Raw genomic sequence first — 20,373 nt, forward strand, 5'->3', positions numbered from 1 at the left:
CGCTTCAACTCCGGGACTTGTTGCTGCGGCTGGGCGGGTCCTAATCTGTTGTGTGTTCATGCAGGGGGTGGTGGTGGTGTTGGTGGTGTAATTGAAGGGGAGGAAAATCGAGTCAGGGGAGTTACCTCAACGCTTTTCGAGATATGAGATCGGGCTATTTTCGTGTCGGTCCTTTTTTATATTAAAGAAGGAAACACTTCAGGGGATTGTAAAAAAAAAAAAAAAAAAAAAACCCAGACCGTTTTGACAGGTAGACGAGACCATTTCCCGATTCCTTTTTTGAGCCGATCCATTCAAATCTTCTGTGTATGCACATTCTCCCTGTGTGTTTACAAGTGACGAGTGCCAGCAACGAGGGAAGAGAACAACCGAGGAAGGAGGGATGGTGGACAATTCCGGTAGCAGCAAGGCGCAAATGGTGAGTCGTCTCCCCCGTTTGGCGCCGTGCCCTACCCGGGCTGCGGTTATGCCATACACCGGGGTCGCGGCGGGGCCGGGGAGGGTTGTTTCTTTTCTTTCCGTGGAGTTAATCTGCGCATTAATTATCACGCCTCTTCTGCAGACTATGAGAAATCCGCCTAAAGTTAGTTTAAACAAATTGTGATTTCCCTCCCCGTGTCTTGCATGAAACCAAACAGCCCGAATTTGGTGCACAATGCACAATTTGGGCTTTTTTCCCAACGCTTCAAGTTTCCAATCAACAGTTTTGGCTTGACTACTTTTGCGAGGGTCTGGGGCCTAGTTACATTAATTACAGTTGGCTATTGAATTTCCCAGCCTACTGTCGCCTCATTGTTTCTCGCCCACGTCGGTGTCGTTCAGCCCGTGGACTTACCGTAGCAGAGGCGAGCGTTTATAAGCTGTGGCGAATAAATCATTTCTACACTTTGTATCGTCGAGCCCGCTTTGGATTTATAGCTGTGCCGACGCCAATACCTGCGTTTCTGCCTCTTCGGCGCTCAGTTAAAAACCGCCGAAGTCCCGAGTTTAAACTGAAGTAAAAGTCCGAAAGAGGTAAAACTCAGCAGGGTTGCCGAATTGCTCCATCAAGTGATTTTAATCAAATTCTGCGTCTTGTCTCTGTGCGTTTCTGTGTTTGCTCGGCACTGTCTGTTTTGACCCTCATCTCACTTCTGCTCATATTGTACACAGTCCCGCATAACCTCTGATCTTGGGAACTGCCTGGTTTTATTCAACTTTTCTTTCTTGATCACAGTTGTTTTCCCTCTCCTCCCATATGTAGCCCAGTATGTCTCAGGAGCCCAGCATGGGGAGCGGCTATCCCCAGGGGGGCCCCACTGGAGGGATGAAGCTTGAGGCGGTGATGGAGCAGCTCCAGCGCCAGCAGCAAGCCCGGTTGGAGATGGAGCACAAGGAGAGGCGGCTCCGAGAGGCTCACATCATGTATGCCCAGCAGGTCGCGGCCCAGCAGGCCATCCTGGCGGCCGCCCGTGCCTCTGGGGCCAGCTTAATGGGTAAGGGCCTGGTTGGAGGGGTGCCCGCTCCTGGGGCACTGCCTCCCCGGGTCTCCAACCAGAGCAGCGTGGACTCGGAGAGGGAGGATGAGGAGGATAGGGGGCGGGATTCGGGGGATGATGAGGATGAGGAGGAGATGATGGAGGGGGATGAGGGCAGCGATGATGAAGAGGGCAGCGGTCTGGAGTTCCTCCGCAAGCAGACCCTGGCTCTGCAGCAGAGCGCTTCGCGTCTCCCGCCTCGTCCGTTTGGCAGCTACTCGGCATCGGCCCCCCAGCAGGCGGCCTCACCCCCGGTCAGAGTGAAGCAGGAGCCCGACGAGAGCCTTTCTCCAGCCGGACCGCACTCCGCCACCTCCCCCAACGGACAGGCCGACTGGAGCTTTGATGATCACTTCAAACAGGTTAGAGCTGCCACCTTGGCTCCCTGCCAAAACATTTCCTCCTCATTACATCAATTCCTGTTTTGGTCTGTTCTTGGTTATGTCCAGTAAAAATACCCCAGACCCCAATTCCCGGACATGCCTGACATGTTTAGAAAAGTAGAGTAGTCCCATCTGAAAAACATTTTTGTCCATTAAGTCTTATGATACCCTGTGCTACCCATTTAATCAGGCATCAAAGTCTTGCCCTCATTCCTGAAACACAGCAGGTCAATAGAAAGCCGTGTAATGAAAACACACATGCCCTGCTATCATTTCGCGTCACCAGGGGAGGAAGAGCCTTTCGCTTTCCCCCCCCACTCTGGCAGTGTGTTTTGTTTGATTTGGGCACTTCTGCCCGCCCCCTGCTGTGAGCGACGGCTTAATCTTGACCATGGCACAAACCTCTCAAGCGATATCTTTGTGAGACACTTCAAATCTCTGTGGAGGGCTGACCGCCCATTGGCTTTTGTGGCCAAAAATCCTCTAAGTGGGTCCTGGCTGAGGGCCAGGCAGGGGCGCATTGCCTTCACGCTCACTAACTCTCTCTTTGCACTCTCACACTCTCTCTGACCCCCCCCCCCCGCTCTCTCGCTCTCTCTGTCTCTCTCTCTGTCTGTCTCTCTCTCTCTTGTTGGCCCTGTGCTCGGCTCTGTTTTGGCCTTGGTCCAGGTAGTGCAGTCAGTCAAGGCAAGACTGCTGCTGTCAGACTGTGGGTGGTTGGCTGGGCCGGCACGCGGCGCTCGGGGGGTGGGAGGGTTAGAGGTAGTGCACAGTAGCAGTTTCTTACACACACACACACACACACCCCGCATAAGAGTTTCGGCGCGACGCCAAGTGCTCTTTCCTTTTGAAGGTAAATATTGCCTCACTGTAGTGTTACAGTGCGCTGGAATGCTAACTGGGAGCCAAGCCTGACTCCATGTGGTTTAGCATCAGCGCTAGGGAAGTAGCAGTTTGGAGGGAGTCATCTGGCAGTCAAGTAATATAAAGAGCCATTGTTGCACAAGAGTTGACAGTGCCACAGGAACAAGCTGTGGCTGATCAGTGGGATGCACTATCATGTACCAGAAATGTCATTAGTGTCTGTTTAAAGGGATGTGTTTTGGAAAGGGGTCTTCTGCAAGCCCCGTACCGCTAAATTCAGCCCCTGCTTGGCACTGAGGTGATGATGGATGGGGAAGTTCAAAAAGGACAGCAGAATGGGTTGGATTGCTGTGTCCAAAGGGGGGAGGAGGAGAAAGACAAGGACATGGACCGCAATTAGTGGCAGTAGGGAGTATGTGGGAGTCCAAGTTGAGGTAGAAGTAGTATCTTTGCTGTTTTGTGGATCGAAAGCGATCCGTTTTCAATTCGACTCGTCAGTCAGCCGGAGAGGACGGAGCCCATCGAGAACGCCACTGTACTACAGTGGAAAGTGAATGAACTGGAGTTTATCTGCATTGTTTGGGCCGGGTATTGTTTCTAAAGGTGTCAGACAAAGAGGGGTGGTATTGTCCTGCGAGGTGGTTGTGCTTTGTGTGAACCTTGTGTCAGAACAGAAGATCAGAGCAGAAAAGTTGTAGCTGACCAGAGCCCTATCTGTGGCCCTGTGTCTTTTATTGGGAGAGGTGGGCTGAGCCTGGGGGGTGGGGGAGGCAGCATTATGGGCCGAGAATTGGTCTGGCCTTTTTTTGTTTCCTCTCTTTTATCTTTCCTGTCATTATGTCAGCTCTGCAGTATTTAATGACGGCTCATCTCTTCAGGCAGTTTCAGGTTGCACCGTTGTAGGGGGAGGGGGACAGTGGAGGCAGGGGAACTGTTTTTTTTTTTTTCTTTTTTTTTTGTTGATGTCATTGTCTTCGAGGGGCCAGAGACAAGCCCTGCAGATGCCGCAAATACCGTCCTCACATAATGGCGGGGAGCATACAGTTATTATCTTCTAAAAGCAGTGATGTGGGGGGGGGGCAAATGACCAGTAAACAAAAGATCAATTTTATGTATGTTAATATTTCTGTTGTATGTATATTATGAACAGTGGGCCCTTCTTTTTAGATTTGATGCTTTTTTTTGGGGTCGTGGTTATCTCCAGTAGGAAAGAAACCCCTGATCCCAGCAGAGGTCTACATTTTAGGAATTTAGCTGATGCTCTTATCAAGAGGAATTTACAATGGCTTCATCGGTAGCATAAGCTTAAAATCCCAGCTCAGTGGTATTACGAGCCACCAATAGTAAAGACTGTGAGGGTCCAGCGACAGCACTAGGACACTGGATGAAAGGAATATAACATACAGCTTTTACAAAAAAAAGAACCAGGATTTGTATTTGTTGTCGCAATGTAGCACCATGTCCTGTTGGATGTAACCATCTACAAGAAGCAACACTTCGTTAGACATTTAAGTTATCGCCATGTAAGACTCTTCCAATCCCATACAGTGAGTGTATGTGGGTGACGGGGGACTGCAGAGCAGATGAGGGGGGAACGGGCACGGGTAGCTACTAGTGTTTTTGTGTCGGTGATGTATGTGTGGTGACCTCGGCCCTGCCCTAAACGGCAAAGTAAATAATTGTCAAACAAGGGGACAGACAAAGGCGTCGCGTGGAGAGAGACCCAGGAAGGGTCAGCAGGCCCTGGTCAGCAGGCCGCGTTGCCCTGGCCTACACTACAGCAGAACATACAGACTGTTAATGACCCCTTTAATTTCCCCCAACCCTTTCCCACCAACACGCACGCACATGTGAGCGCAGGCATGTAACCCCCCGCCTCTCTCTGTGCTAATCTCCTAGTGATTAATAGTTTTAATCATGCCTGGAGACCCCGGATAGTGCATATGTCCCACTGGTGGCGGAAGCATCTCTTAAAGTAAGGCATCTGACTTGTGCAATGTGTTTTAGCTGATAGGCTTCCTATGGTAGGCTGACGGAAGTAAAGGTGGTGGTTGTTTTTGTGTCCCTGGTTTACCAGTCTTGTAGCGTTCACATGCCTTCTGTCCCCCCCCCCCCGCCCCGTGTCATTTGTTAGAGACAAAATGGAGGCAGCCAACAGAGCAGAGCAGGTCTTCATTTGCATTGTTGTGATCACAGTGCTACGGAGATGACCACGCAAGCAGGGAGAGGCATGAGGAGACCTATCATCGCATCATTTAACTCGGTGGCCGGGCTACCGCTTATGGTGCCCAGGCGTGGAAACCTGCTTGTTGAGTGAAGGCTGTTGCATAATTTAGCTGTTGCTCCAGCAACCAATCAGCCAGGAAGTGGCTAACTGCACAACTGCAGTGGGGAGATCGATGAGGCTTTTTGTATGAGCTTCTAGAGCAGGGAATGTTTGACTTACTTGATGGTTTATTTATGTTAAATGAGGTGGACATTGTATTTAGAAGATGGACTCAAGTATGTAGTTTGACAGTGGAATGTGGAACAAATGTGCCCTGATACATCTGCCCACTGCTGGAGAGCTGGTTTGAGGGGGCACTGAAAGTGTAAGAAATGCATCCCAGCGTGACATTTGAACACTGTTGCAATGGGAGTAAGGGGGCCTTGCTTCCAGGTGTATAATCCATCATGAGCCAGTTTCCTACTTGTAAAATGTCCTGTCTGTTGCTCACACTTCTCGTCCACACACTTGCTCATCCACTGCTTTTTATTGGATTTTTACATGGTTCAGATAGTAGGGGTGGGAATCAGCCCCACGATATGATATTATCATGATACTTAAGTCATGACATGATAGTATTGTGATATGCTGAGTATTGTGAGACATATATTGTGGCATATTGCGGTTTATTAACCTTTTTTCGACTGCAAATTATGTCTCTCCCCAAAGCAGACCCTTGTCAACCTCCTTTCATCTAATAAGATACAATTTTCAGTCTGTTCATCACACTTCAGTCATTTTTATTGCAGCAAAATGGTATTGTCAAGCAGACAGACTGACCAACACTGTCTTAAAAACCTGTCACATTATTTATACTATACAAGATCAGTACTTGGCATCCATGTATCGATACAATATTGCCATGCAAAATATTAACATACTATGCTGTATCGACCCCCCCCCCCTCCATGAGTCTTATTCAGTTTGAGCTACCAGGGCTCCAGGGTGTGAATGGTCGCACGTGACCAAAAAGCTGTGAAGTGCAGCTAAGCATTTTCATTGGTTGCACATGTTTACATGAAATTTAGCAGGTCTGTGTGTGCATAGACATATATATATATATATATATATATATATATATGTGTGTGTTTGTGTGTGTCTGTGTGTATGTATGCATATATATATATATATATATATATGTGTGTCTGTGTCTGTGTGTATGTATGCATATATATATATATATATATATATATATATATATATATATGTGCCGCTTTGGTCCGTTGCTGCGATAACTCAACGCATCCGCCATATTGGACCGGGCAAGACTGGCCTGTAAACAAATACAAGTAAACGGGTAAAAACACCACAGCTTTTACATTTCTCAACCGATTTCAATGAGTCATTTATATATTCAAGGGTTTACGATCTACGTGGAGTACAACAAAAGTTTTGTCTCCAGTTACTTGGAATCTTGATAGTTAGGCTATAATCACTGCTAGGCGCTCAAGAGGAGTGTATCAATGTTGGGCTTACATCAACTGAATTACCTTCTTTGAGTATAGCATATTATTATTATTGATAGCGTATACTACAAAGTATTGTATTTATGAGTTTAATATTATAGTAGAAATATAATAGATTAATAGTAAATAGTATATGTAGTATAAATAGTAGTATAATATATACTGCTCAAAAAAATAAAGGGAACACCTAAAAACACAATATAGACCTCGATGAATGAAATATTTCAGCTGAAAATCTTTATTTATTAGACAGAGGAATGTGTTTAGAGCAAAATAACCTAAGAATGATCAATGGAAAGCAAAATCATTAGCCCATTAAGGTCTGGATTCAGAATCATACTCAAAATCAAAGTGGAAAATGAGAACATAGGCTGATCCAACTTCTGTGGAAATTATTCAAGACGATTCAAAATGAGGCTCAGTAGTGTGTGTGGCCTCCACGTGCCTGTATGCACTCCCTACAACGTCTGGGCATGCTCCTGATGAGACGACGGATGGTCTCCTGAGGGATCTCCTCCCAGACCTGGATCAGGGCATCGGTCAACTCCTGGACAGTCTGTGGTGCGACATCGCGTTGGCGGATGGTACGAGACATGATGTCCCAGAGGTGCTCGATTGGATTCAGGTCTGGGGAACGTGCAGGCCAATCCATAGCATCAATGCCCTCGACATACAGGAACTGCTGACACACTCTGGCCACATGAGGACGAGCATTGTCATGCATGAGCAGGAACCCAGGGCCCACTGCACCAGCATATGGTCTGACAATGGGTCTGAGGATCTCATCCCGGTACCTAATGGCAGTCATGGTACCTCTGGCTAGCACGTAGAGGTCTGTGCGGCCCTCCAAGGATATGCCTCCCCAGACCATCACTGACCCACCGCCAAACCGGTCATGCTGGAGGATGTTGCAGGCAGCAGAACGTTCTCCACAGCGTCTCCAGACTCTCTCACGTCTGTCACATGTGTTCAGTGTGAACCTGCTCTCATCTGTGAAGAGCACAGGGCGCCAATGGCGAATCTGCCAACCAAGATGTTCTCTGGCAAAGGTCAATCGGGCTGCACGGTGTTGGGCTGTGAGCACAGGCCCCAATTGTGGACGTCGGGCCCTCATACCATCCTCATGCATTCTGTTTCTCACTGTTTGAGCAGAAACCTGCACATTAGTTGCCTGTTGAAGGTCGTTTTGTAGGGCTCCGGCAGTGCTCCTCCTGTTCCTCCTTGCACAAAGGACCAGATAGCGGTCCTGCTGCAGGGTTGTTGTCCTCCTGCAGCCCCCTCCATGTCTCCTGGTGTACTGGCCTGTCTCCTGGTACCTCCTCCATGCTCTGGACACTGTGCTGGGAGACACATCAAATCTTCTTGCCACAGCACGCATTGATGTGCCATCCTGGATGAGCTGCACTACCTGAGCAACTTCTGTAGGTTGGAGATACCGCCTCATGCCACCTCTAATGGTGAGGGCACTAGCAAAATGAAAAACTAACCAAAGATCGGCCAGAAAAGATGAGGACAGGCAAATGGTCTGTGGCCACCACCTGCAAATCCATTCCTTTTATAGGGGTTGTCTTGCAAATTGTCTAATTTCCACCTGGTGGAAATTAGACAATTTACCAACAGGTGAAATTGATTCACAAATCAGTGTTGCTTCCTAACTGGACAGGTTGATATCTCAAAAGTGTGATTGACTTGGAGCTACATTGCATTGCTTATGTGTTCCCTTTATTTTTTTGAGCAGTGTAGTATGTAATAAAGTAAAAAGAGTAAATAAAATAGTGTGTAGTGAATAGTATCATAGTATCACAAAAAGTTGAATCAGTTCGTCTGGACACAACGTTTATCGAGAGAAAAGTTTCATCGCTCATCTAAGTGACTTCTTCAGTCTCAGCTGACTACAGGTATCCCCACCCTTATAAACAGCACAGTGGCATAACGACCAAAAACAACAATTGGTTTCATATGCAAATTGGTGTGACCATTAACCAAAATTTCAATAATGGCCATGTGTACTATTCACAGAGCATTTGGGAATGTTTGCAATCACAACATTATAAAATGATGACAGATGTACTCTTAGCCCCCCCCCCCTCGGTTCAGGGACAGTCGTTCCCTCTTAACAAAGATGGTCTCTTCGACTCCCCATTCAATCCAGCGTTCCTCCCTATCAAGGATGTGCACATCCTCATCCTTAAAAGAGTGGCCACTGGCCTGTAGATGGATGCAGACTGTCTGAGTCCTGAGTTCTGAGTCCTGGCCTGGCGTGTTAGCTCTTCTGTGTTGGGCCGGCCTCTTGGCCAGCGTCTGTTGGGGTTCCCCGATGTACAAGTCACGGTAATCCTCCTGGCACTTAACAGCGTACACTGTATTGCTCTGTTTGTGCCGGGGGACCCGATCCTTGGGGTGGACCAACTTTTGGCGCAGCATGTTTTGGGGTTTGAAAGCAACTGACATGCGGTGTCTGGAAAATAAGCATCTCAGCTTTTCTGACACTTCCTCCACATATGGAATCACCATTGGTTTACGCTTAGGCAGCTGTTGTCCTTCTCCTCTGTTTAGTCGGCTGGTGCACTGTTTGGGCGTCTTCTTCTTGAAACTGGTTGTTGGTTTTGGTCATTATGTCACTGTAATGTTTATAAGGGTGGAGGTACCTGCAGTCAGTTGAGACTGAAGAGGTCAATAAACGTTGTGTCCAGATGAACTAATTCAACTTTCTGTGGATTTCCTTACCTGGATTATTGAGAATGCATAAAGACAGTATCACAACATAAGTAGTACAGTAATATTAGTATAAGATAAGGAAATAATAATAAAAATAATACCATTTTATATATATTAAGGTATGTTCATATTCCGCTCCTCTTTGTTGAGCACTTTTATCAACACCATTGATGGTTTCTGGAGAAAAAAAATGCTATATATATATATATATATATAGGGTGATTACTTATGGCGTGTAACAGGCTTGTACTCTCTCATAAAGAATTTACTTGACTCACTGGATTATTTTGCCCCTTATTTGTTGAGCACTTTCCCTACCGTTGAGTGTTTCTTTAAACAAAGGTGTGTGTGTGTGTGTGTGTGTGTGTGTGTGTGTGTGTGTGTGTGTATATATAAATACAAATATGATAATGTTGTGCATATTATGCAGTTATACTCCAGATATTGCGAAAGTCAGTTTTCAATTCGATATTGATTCAGATAAGTCAAATAAAGTCAACAAGTGGTTAAGATATTGTAGCAAATTCGGGGGGGGGGGGCAGCCCTGGAGCCACCACAGCCAGGACGCGAACCCGTGTCTCCCGCACCACGGGAGACTACTTTAACCAGTCGACTAAAGGGTCCGACCTGTTAGCCAAGGGCTAGCGAGTCTACTTATCCTTGGTCGTTACACTACCCCCCGTCCTTAGGGAAGCACATCCCCACGCGTCACCATACGAGCTCCCTCACACCTCTGGGCGCACACGCTTCCGATGGCCTCACGATCTCACCATCCCACTTCTGACACCAATGTAGCGAATTCGGGGGGGGGGGGGCAGCCGGGAACCGCCGCAGCCAGGACGTGAAAGGGTCCGACCCTTTAGTCGACTGGTTAACAGAGTTGCCCGTGGTGCGTGATCCGCGAGACCCGGCTTCGCATCCTGGCTGCGGCGGTTCCCGGCTACCCCCAGAATTCGCTACAATATTTTGACTGGTTAAAAAAGTGAAGGGCTTTCCTTTTCCTCCTAAAAATATGGGATGAAAATCAGCATTCATCAATATTACTAAACAACACAACAGACTGATACTGTGTAACACTCAAGGGCCATTTGAGATATCATGAAATTATGGCATTTTATGACAATGAAATAGTTTCCACCACTTAAGTAATTCAGTTGATGTAAGCCTAACGTGACACAGTCCTCTCTTGAATGTCTCGCAGTGGTTATAGCCCCACTACCGAGATTCTAAGTAACTGTAGACAAAACCTTTTTTTGTACTCCATGTAGATCATAAACCCTTGAATATAAAAACAACTCACTGATATTGGTTGAGAAATGTAAAGGTTATTGTGCTTTTTAGCCAGAAAAACTGCAGTTCCCTTGCTTGCTTATATTTGTTTACAGGCCAGTCTTGCCTGGTCCAATATGGTGGTGACATTGGTGGCCAGTGCGGCGTGCATGCGTGTGTGTGTGTGTGTGTGTGTGTGTGTGTGTGTGTGTGTGTGTGCTGTGTTTTTTTTTCCTCCACTTGCATTCTGCGACTACATCCTACTGCATCCTACTCTGCCTCTGATTGGCGCTGACCCTTATGTTCTTACCCTAACCATCTCACTCATGCCTAAACCTAAGCAATCCAACCAACGAAAGGACTGAGTACTAGCCAGGCCGAGGCCGAGTAGGGTGGGTCTTCGTGGAATGCTGATGGGGAAAAACAATAAGTTATGTGTACGTGTGAGACCGTGCCCTCTACTCCTCCTCGAGTGACATCACAACCTTAAAACATACCTGTAATTCAAAACGAAAAGCACTACTAATTATTTTTTCATCAAGAAAAATGCTTTGGCATTTGTTACACCTGTCCCCGGCCCTGAAAGGCCCAGCCCAGACCCGACATCATCGGCGGAGGTAACCATTCCACCCATCTCATCTGTCCCCAGTTCTAAGATGCCTAATCCTAACGATTCAAATGACACGGTGAAAAATGTTGGGTGCGCCTAAATTATGTGCTGGTGCACCTAAATGAAAAAGTTAGGTGCACCAGTGCAACCAATGTTAAAAGTTAGTCGGGAGCCCTGGCTACACTCAAGGTTTACTACATTTCCTGCTGTGGTGATGTAACTGGGCTGAAGTTAAAGTCAGCACCTCGTTTATCCAAACCTTGAAACTGAAAAATGTTCACATGAGAAGCCGCGTTATCATCCACTTGAGATCAGTTGAAGTGCATGACGATACTCACTGTAAATGGAAATGAAAACACATACCTGTGTACATAAAGACCTGTAATGTTAGATTAGCATTTAAAATCCAAAATGCTCTGACAACGGCTCCTAGAGGATAAATACTGAGTCTCATCACCAGCCAGTCAGACTAGCTTGGTCTAGTCAGAAAGGCTCGAACTGAGGAAGCCTCTTGGATGAGAGGCAAAACGTCTTCACGGATATATACCAGTCCAGTTGCACTTGATTCAACTCCTTTGGATAACCATTACCTGGATGAATGAAAACATTCACAGACAAAATCCGAAATGCTTTACAGTGCGATGAAAGGCTACACCCTTAGCATGTGTGTTGTCATCAGACTCCGGTCTTTCACCATGGAGGTTCTGGGGCCATGCTCTAACTATTAAGCTTTATACTGAATACGTCATGAATACATCTGTCTCATCACTTCCTGGTACAAAATATTTTTGTGCGCACATTTTTGTGTTGTAATTGGAACTTTTTTTTAGCATATTTGCATAATCTTTACCACTCATTGCAGCTACACATTATCATTGCATCAGTATCCTATTGCAAATAGACTCACTTCATGGTGTGATAGTTGTTAATAAGTCTATTACGCAAACAGAATAGGCACTAGGCACTTTTCACTTACCCAATCTTTCTCTTGATAGAAATTAAAGTTATTAGGTAATCATTAACTTATCTGCAGTAAGTTATCTACCTGAAGAACAACATGAAATGGTGTTCTAATGCCTTGTTGAATGTTTATTTGGTAAGCTTTTGTGGATGAGTGTCATCCTTGTGAAGACTCCTAGGGCATCCCCAGGAGAATGTAGAATATTTCTCATTTCATTAATTCATGCAATGAACATGATAAGCGGGAGCGAATATATTAGTTATGACTTTGATCAGAGCTTTACTTTTCTGACTCTTTTCTTCTCACCTATAGTGCAGACTGTCTACACTAATTTCTAAAATATATAGCTTACCTCAAAACAATTGTTTGCAAACGAGGCACACTTGTCTTAGGGGCTGTCTATATGAGGGATTGTTGGTGTTTGCAAGTTTAGGACCAGCTGCAACTGATCATTTTCTCATAGTGTTTTTAAGGTACTTACTAGGATTTTTGTTTTTTGATGGGCTGTTTTTCAATGTCCTTTGGAGGAGCAGGAGATACAGCTTCTGAATGTAATGATTTATTTTTATTTTTTAATCTTATTACCTCATCAGGGGTGGTTTTTGTCATCCGCAATGACCTCATGGCAGGAAAATGCAATTAGTAATGGCATTTGTGATTAATGCGCTGGACACTAAATGGTTAACCTAATTTCCAAATTTGGCTGCTCATCTACAGCATAGATCACCATACAGGTTAGCTGGACATTTAAGGATCCATTTTGGGTTTAAATTCTCTGATGTTTAGCTTTTACCTTTATACGTCAGCAGCTTTGTTTGCACCTGCCAACACTAATCATGTGATCATGTGCGCGGATCACAAACGCTATTATGAGCGTGAGGATGGACGAGGCTAATAGGCTAACATGATGCAGCCTTGACAGTATTAAAGCCTGTTGCCATGTAAACTGAACAGAACAGATAATTTCACCCCTTTGTCTTTTTCTGTGAACTGCTCATGTTCATACCTTCACCACGTTATGTTGAAAGCTGTGATTTTTATTTTGTTCCGTATCTTTTTATCAAGGGTTCAACTCTTAAACTGTCCCCTTTTCAAAAATCTGGGTTTTCCTGACCTTTAGTCCTGGTTGTAGCATTTTAAACTTTCTAAACAGACTTAAGCCTTTGTTTTGTTTTGTTTTGTTTTTTTAACGTGAAACGTAGTGGCTTTTGTTTGTGTTTGTGGCTCAGAGCCTTGTTTGTGTTTGCTTTGTCTCATTTAGAGCTGGTCTTGGCTGGCTGGCTGGGTTGGATGGAAGGCATTGAGACTTTTAGAGCTTGGCTGCCTCTTTAATGGCATTTTTCCTCATGGCGGCTGGCCTGTGCTCGATGTTGTAACTGTTATGGCATGTTTTGTTTGTTCAGGTATGGACACAAGTAGGTGGTGGGGGTTTAGCAATATCGAGACATTTGTCCGCTGGAGTTTAAAATGATCCAGGCTTTCAACATAAGGAAAATAAAATGCAGCAAAATAACTTGGTTCCTTAAATCATCAGTCATGATCACAGTATTTCAACAAAAATAACCAAGGGTATAATTTTAGTCTTGTTTATAGCTTCAGAGCTGCAGAGCTATTGAGGTCAATACTCAATGTGTTGTACAGCACAGAAATTGCACTATTGCTAAGCAGGCTTTTGTTGCAGCAATCTAAAGAAAAGGTGAAATCATCTGAGTCGATAGGAGGCTCCTTTTGTGCTGGCTGAGCTTGTGCGATCCTGCCCCTAACAGCCCAGTGTTGAAGATTCCTCCAACCCAGAAATAGAGGTATTGAATTTAGTAAGGAGATGAAGGGGGGGGGGTGGCTTGGGGGGGTGATGTGTGTGTGTGTGTGTGTGTGTGTGTGTGTGTGGGGGGGGGGTTATTGGTCTGTCTCAACACACTACACTGCCCCACCCAGAGGAAACATTCCAGACGGAATTAAAGAGTTAACTCTTCAAACAGGGAGCATTCCCATCGGGGTCTCCCAACAAGAGACAGTTGGACGAGTGTGTTTGGGGGGGGGGGCATGTCCATGCTGTAGCTGGGCCCTGAATGGTGATCTTTTAATTCATTTCACTTAGGGTTGCAGGGGCTGTAAAAGGAGGGGGGGAAAAAGCAAAAGGACTCGAATGGGAGGAGCAGTAAGGGAGGGTTGAGGTGGAAGCAGAGACACTTATTTGTCTGAGTCCCAAAGGGCACATCTGCTGCTGGCAGGCGGGAGTGGGTCCATAGTCCCCCTCACTGCTCATCTGCCAGACAATACTGGCCTGAGGATGGCCTCCACCACACCACTGTCCAGCCGAACTCACTCCCTAATTTGCAGTGTCTAGTCTGGTGTAATGGCTCTGCCTCACACACCTGGTTGTTTAAAACTGTTCAATTTAGAACAGTGTCTTTTCCCACTGTGGTCCTGTGGGTGGGTGGGGGGGCAGTGGGAATAAGGATTAGCGTAATTTTTTTTCATAACTTTAAAGTCATGCAGAATTGCAACTCTGATCGAACTTTTCAGCCTCAATACTCTTGTCTTCCTACCTACAGTATAGAGATGGTTAACGTAAGTCTTTTATGAGGGTTTTTGGGACAACCCCATGTATCAAATGAGGTTGTCCCAAAATCAAGTGTGTTTACTTTGGGTTGACATGATAAAGTTAGCAAATCCCTGGTTAAAAATACTTCAAATGAGATTTTCACAGAGCTGAAGAGTAGCTGTGGTCCCAATGGTCAAGATTTATATGTATTAATAAGGACAAGTATTGATTGTGCACACCCTTGCAGGGCTGTTTTGACCAGAAACCAGAGTTAAATTACATTTAGATCCACTTGCCAATTTAGCTTGACATATTGAACATATCTGTGGAACAAATGTTTGCTTTTCACCTGTCAAATTTGTTTACGATGATTCTAAGTTTGTGATAGACCACACCTGGGTAAACAACGCTCGCTTGCTATTCTCATTCCATAAGTTTCAAGGTCAGAATTAATATATCAAGATAAAAGAGACATGTATGTTTCAGCGCTTTAGGCCTTTTTTATTCAGTCTCTTTTGTTCAGTGTAGCTATTGTGAGGACAAGGTCTTGCTTTTGTCCAAGCAGTGTCTGCCTTGCAACTGAGGCAATGGCTCCTCCAGTGCCAGTGCAAATGACTGTTTGGATCACTCGGCATGCAGTTTGTCGCTGCTGGTAACATTGCTCCTCTCCATTTAATTAAATTGAAACGCAAAAACGTCTCACATTTAAATGCAAACAGTGCATTAGGGTTGTCACCCCCCCAAATTGACTGGAGCATTGACGTCCTTCCTTCTAATGGAAACTGAGCTACTGATGGCCGCTGTAATCTGATCAGTTGGCAGCAAAACCACAAGCCCCCCACCATTGCTGTTTCCATTCGTCCTTTACGACCACTCCCACTCAGCATATCTCAACACCTGCTCTCTAATGAAGGCAAACAGAGGAGGGGAAATGGCTGAATAAAACAAAGACATCCACCAACGCCTTGGGCGGTTGCAGGGAGAGAGGACCCTAGATCATATGACACCGTGGAACCAGTGTCATACTTAGTATAGTTGGACACATAGTGATGTGTGCACTCTGTGGCTGTGTACGGTGCTTTGCGTTAAATTAATACTGAATTTTGATGAAATTAGACTAACGCTAATGCCTTGTGCATTTGACCTATGTGTAATTGGACTTTTTTTCTGTTAACTTCAACTTGATGAGTTCTATTCATTCTAGAGGTGAAATTCATTTGCCACATTAAAAAAGTATAGAGTTTCAGGTTGGGCACCAAGAGCTAAAAAGATAAAATATAGGCTAGTGTCCCTTTTTAATCCAAATTAATATACAGATTGTAAGTCTCTCCATAATAGCTACAGTTAATAGCTACAGTTTGCACAAGGATGGCTACTTATATGTTGATAAATTTGTTGATGCCTGCTATTTTGGATTTGGAAATCGCAGTTGTGGATATTGCAATTTAAAATGTTATTTTTCAGATCAGTAAGGCATCCCAAATAGTGCCCTTAGTTCTGCAACTCGTTGAAATCCTAGAAAGGACCCGATTAAACAATAGAATAATCTAAAACAATCTAATCTAATCTAATCTTGTAACAAAGTAAAATGTTTTGGCCTGTGTTTAGGGGTACTCTTGGGTACGACCCCCAGTACTGCTTTGGTTTAGCAGCAGGGGTCTGTAGGCGACCAGTACAACAGTGAGGCAACCCCAGCGGCTGAGTGGACCCGACGCAAAGCCATAGAGCGAGGGGTAAGGAGGGGACAGAGGTGTAGGAGCCTTTCCTTTCACTTTAGACTGCCTGCTTGACCGTCTGTCCTCCTCCCACAGTCGCTGCCTTAGGCTCTGCTGCCTCTACACTTGAGCTGCCTGCCAACATCCTCTGCTGATTAAAGTAGCCTGTAGGCACGTTGTTTTTCCGCCAAGTATTCACACACAAGCTGTGGATATTTGTATACTTGTAAGCAGCGGGCCCCAGCAGAGAGGTGTGGCGGGGGGGCTTGTGGCTACAAAGGGGACATCATATACCCTGTAGGAATCAATGCAATGTCTTCTCTGCCCAGCTTCCAAGATTTACTGTTTACATTTTAGGCACACGGCTAACCCTCGTGTCCAGAGCATGTTAATACTCTGGGGAATAAGCTCCCATGATTCCTTGCAAATATTATAAGCAACTAAGAAAGAGAGATTATGGCATTTTGTTTTGGAGAAAACTAAGGGTTGTCTTTCAGACTTGCTTAACAAGGACACCTTTTGTGCCAGTGATAGGCAAGGATACCACTTGTTTATTTTTTTCAAATGTGCATATTAGAAATCACATGTTACAAGTCAGCGGGCTCAAGATATCAAAGTACACATGCTAAGGAATTGAGACGGTCAACTCTTAAAATTTCAGACGAGCAAAAACATAAGGTTTCGTCCTTTTGCTGATATGGTTAATAGACAATCACAGTGTGAATAGTACTATGGACCATGTCAATTGCAGTCAATAATTTCAAAAGCCACGTTAGTAAATGATTAAAGAGTAGCACAGAAAATTGAATTATTAACAGCCGGTCTTTGAGGGTGGGACTGCAGTATGCATATAGGTTTTTGTAATCCTTGAGAACTTTACTACACAATGCAGCAACAGACTTTTGGATGCCGTTATAAGAAACATTACCCCATTGTGGAGTTTTCTTGAGTATCTTGAAGGGCACTTTTTTTAAAACTATTTTTTGAATCAATTTGCACTTAAATGCTCAACAACAATAGGAAACTTAACGTATTTGAATTTGGTCTCAGTTCAGTAGTCAACACTTGATAAGGACAATGAGCGACAGTTGACATTTGCATATTTTCTAACAATGTACCAGTCCCTTCTCTTAAACAATGAAGAAAGGAAGAAAGACCCTGGAAAAAAGTGGTGTATACCTATGAGACATTACTGTATAATATCAGTAGTACATTTCGGATGCTCCAACCCCCCTGTGGAATAAACCTTGATTAGAAAGCCATCTGCTCAGAGCATTGCCGTCCCCAATGTGATTACCAAAGAGAAAGCTCTAGAACTACAGCACAGGCAAGACCATTCGTTCATCTGGAGACATCAGAATGAGATTTGTAATATTTTCGAAATAGCAAATTATAACATAATTCATAGTACTTTTCAAGTAAGGGATAATCCATGACAAGGTGTGCGTCAAAGGTTTTTAACATAGGACGCAAAGGCAAAGAATTGAAATAAAAACATTCACTTTATTTATTTTTTAATTCGTTTGTGCTTTGGACATTTTGGATTTTTTCAATTAGAAGGTTATGAAGTGGAAGTTAGCCGCTAAGCTAACTTTGACTGTTCCTGTGCTTGCTACTGAATCAGCGTATTGTTATGATTACATAGCAACATGCTGTGGCCAGCTCATTAATTAAGAACGGTGATTAAACTTAAGTCAAACTATGGGTGTGTTATACGGTTTTAACGCACACCGTCCAGCCAGTTAGACACCAGTATTCTCCATGACCATGGTATAAATGGAAATAAATGAAATGATAGAATTTGTCTTGGTATGTTGCTGCAAGAGGGAAAAATCAACAGTAAATAGTAAAGATAAAAAGTCAAAAAGAATAATAAATAATATATAGATACACACAAACACACACACACAAAGATAAAATAAGAGTGAGGGGCAACCAACACCGCTTTAAACTTCAGTCATTAATTTAAATGAAAAAAAAGTTACAAAAATCTTTTTCCACTTTGGAGGTATTTTGTTCGGTGATTAACTTTTAGAAATGTTATTTGCGCTTTAGTTTTTTAAAAGTAAAAGCATACTGGTTATTCAGTAGATTTTCTTTAAAGGGATGTCTTATTTTCATTACCCTAATCAGGCAGCTTGTCAAAAATGAAACACAAAACAAAACCTTTCCATCAAATCAAATAGTTTATTTTTATTTTAAGTCACAACTACTTAGCAAGAATAGCTTCCACTAAGCTTTAATATTGTAGATATCTAAATTTGGGGCGGCATGACTCAGGAGGTAGAGCAGATCATCTAGTAATGGGAAGGTCGCTGGTTTGATCCCTGGCTCCTCCAGATAGCGTGTTGAAGTGTCCTTGAGCAAGACATTGAACCCATAACTGCTCCTGATGAGCAGTTTGGTGTCTTGCATGGCAGTCTCCGCCATCAGTGTATGAGTGTGTGTGTGACTGGGTGAATGTGAGGCATACACTGTAAAGCACTTTGTGTGGTTGGTAGACTAGACTGGTAATGCAGGCCATTTACCATTTAGATCTAATTTTAGAGCTAAACTGTCAAATGGTTTGAGGAGCAGCTTCTGTTTGTTGGTTAAGATTGGATGCACGTGTTGTCTTTTGAAAAAGTTTCTTTGTTTCGCCAAAGTAGTGTTCACAGGGTGGGTGGCAGTGTCATAAATCTGAATTAGTGCTGTTATTGAATCCAAAGTAGTAAGAACTGAGCCAATTGTGTCCTTTGTCCTTTTGTTGTTGTTTTTAAGTGCATCTGCATTTTATATTGTTCTCTATGATCATGTTTTGGGTGCTGTCAACCCAACGCATGTCATGCGGCATCTTTTGAAAGCCTTGTGCCATGAGAGCCCCACCTCTTCATAAATTTGAAACAATTTAATTTTTGCTGAATCGCAAAGCAATGTTACTTCTCGTTTCATCAGCCAATAAGAAAGAAAGATGGGGGGGACTGGAGGGGAAACAAAAGCCCACAGTGTTCTCAGTCAAACTCAAATGGCCAAAGGCATTTAAGTTTGTTAAAAGAGAAATATTGTTTTGTCATACAGAAAAGAGATGTCTTTTTTAATTTTGTCAATAGTTGTTCAGTGAAAATTGTTCTCATATTTTGTTGAATTTTGTGCTGCTTACATTATCCTGACAACCCTAGCAAAGGCAGCCAACTCTTTAGTAAGGAGAGTAGCTATTGATCAGTTGTAATCTGCAACAGTAATCTGGTAAACTACTGTAATCTATTTTCCTATATTGCAACATTAACTAATTTGCATTCTTATCTGTAAAGTAATGAAGTTACATCGAGAGAAAACGTGACAAAATAGCCTATATGTTTACAGATAACAGACACCGCAATCAAATAAACAATTCACTCGTACTCAAGAACTATGTTCGATCTGGCGTTTATGGGAGGATGGCGACCAAAAGTGACACGAAAAGAGACTATAGACAACAGGCGTTGTATAATATGCTCGTAACTATGACCATATTAACTTACACTAAGGCTGTCGTTTATCCTTTACTTTTTTTTTTGCCATGTGACTTTATTTAACTTTTTTGGGGGGGGGGTTCCCCCCTTTTCCCCCCAATTGTACAAGGCCGATTACCCCACTCTTCCAAGCCGTCCCGGTCGCTGCTACACCCCCTCTGCCAATACGGGGAGGGCTGCAGACTACCACATGCCTACTCCGATACTTGTGGAGTCGCCAGCCGCTTCTTTTCACCTGACAGTGAGGAGTTTCCCCAAGAGGATGTAGTGCATGGGAAGATCCCGCTATTCCCCCCAGTTCCCCCTCCCTCTTGAACAGGTGCCCCGAGCGACCAGAGGAGGCACTAGTGCAGCGATCTGGACACATACCCACATCTGGCTTCCCACCCGCAGATATGGCCAATTGCGTCTGTAGAGATGCTCGACCAAGCCAGAGGTAACACGGGGATTCGAACCGGCTTTCCCCGTGTTGGTAGACAACGGAATAGACCGCTACGCTACCCGGACAACCTATTTAACCTTATTTTACCAGCTCGCAGTCATGTGGATCAGTTGCTCTATCCACAGC

At 44.3% G+C, this 20,373-nt stretch overlaps 1 protein-coding gene across 1 annotated transcript in view; it reads left to right on the forward strand.

Annotated features, from left to right (window-relative positions):
• The first annotated feature begins 382 nt into the window (after positions 1-382).
• The window catches only part of LOC130111840 (AT-rich interactive domain-containing protein 3B-like), a 75,808-nt gene continuing 55,817 nt past the window's right edge, over positions 383-20,373 (forward strand). Inside the window, exons 1-2 of the mRNA XM_056279136.1 lie at positions 383-418; positions 1,244-1,879. Of these exons, the coding sequence (XP_056135111.1) occupies positions 383-418; positions 1,244-1,879 (672 nt within the window). The remainder of the gene's footprint in view (positions 419-1,243; positions 1,880-20,373) is intronic.

The sequence above is a fragment of the Lampris incognitus genome, chromosome 4 (assembly GCF_029633865.1).
Source record: "Lampris incognitus isolate fLamInc1 chromosome 4, fLamInc1.hap2, whole genome shotgun sequence".
NCBI lineage: Eukaryota > Metazoa > Chordata > Actinopteri > Lampriformes > Lampridae > Lampris > Lampris incognitus.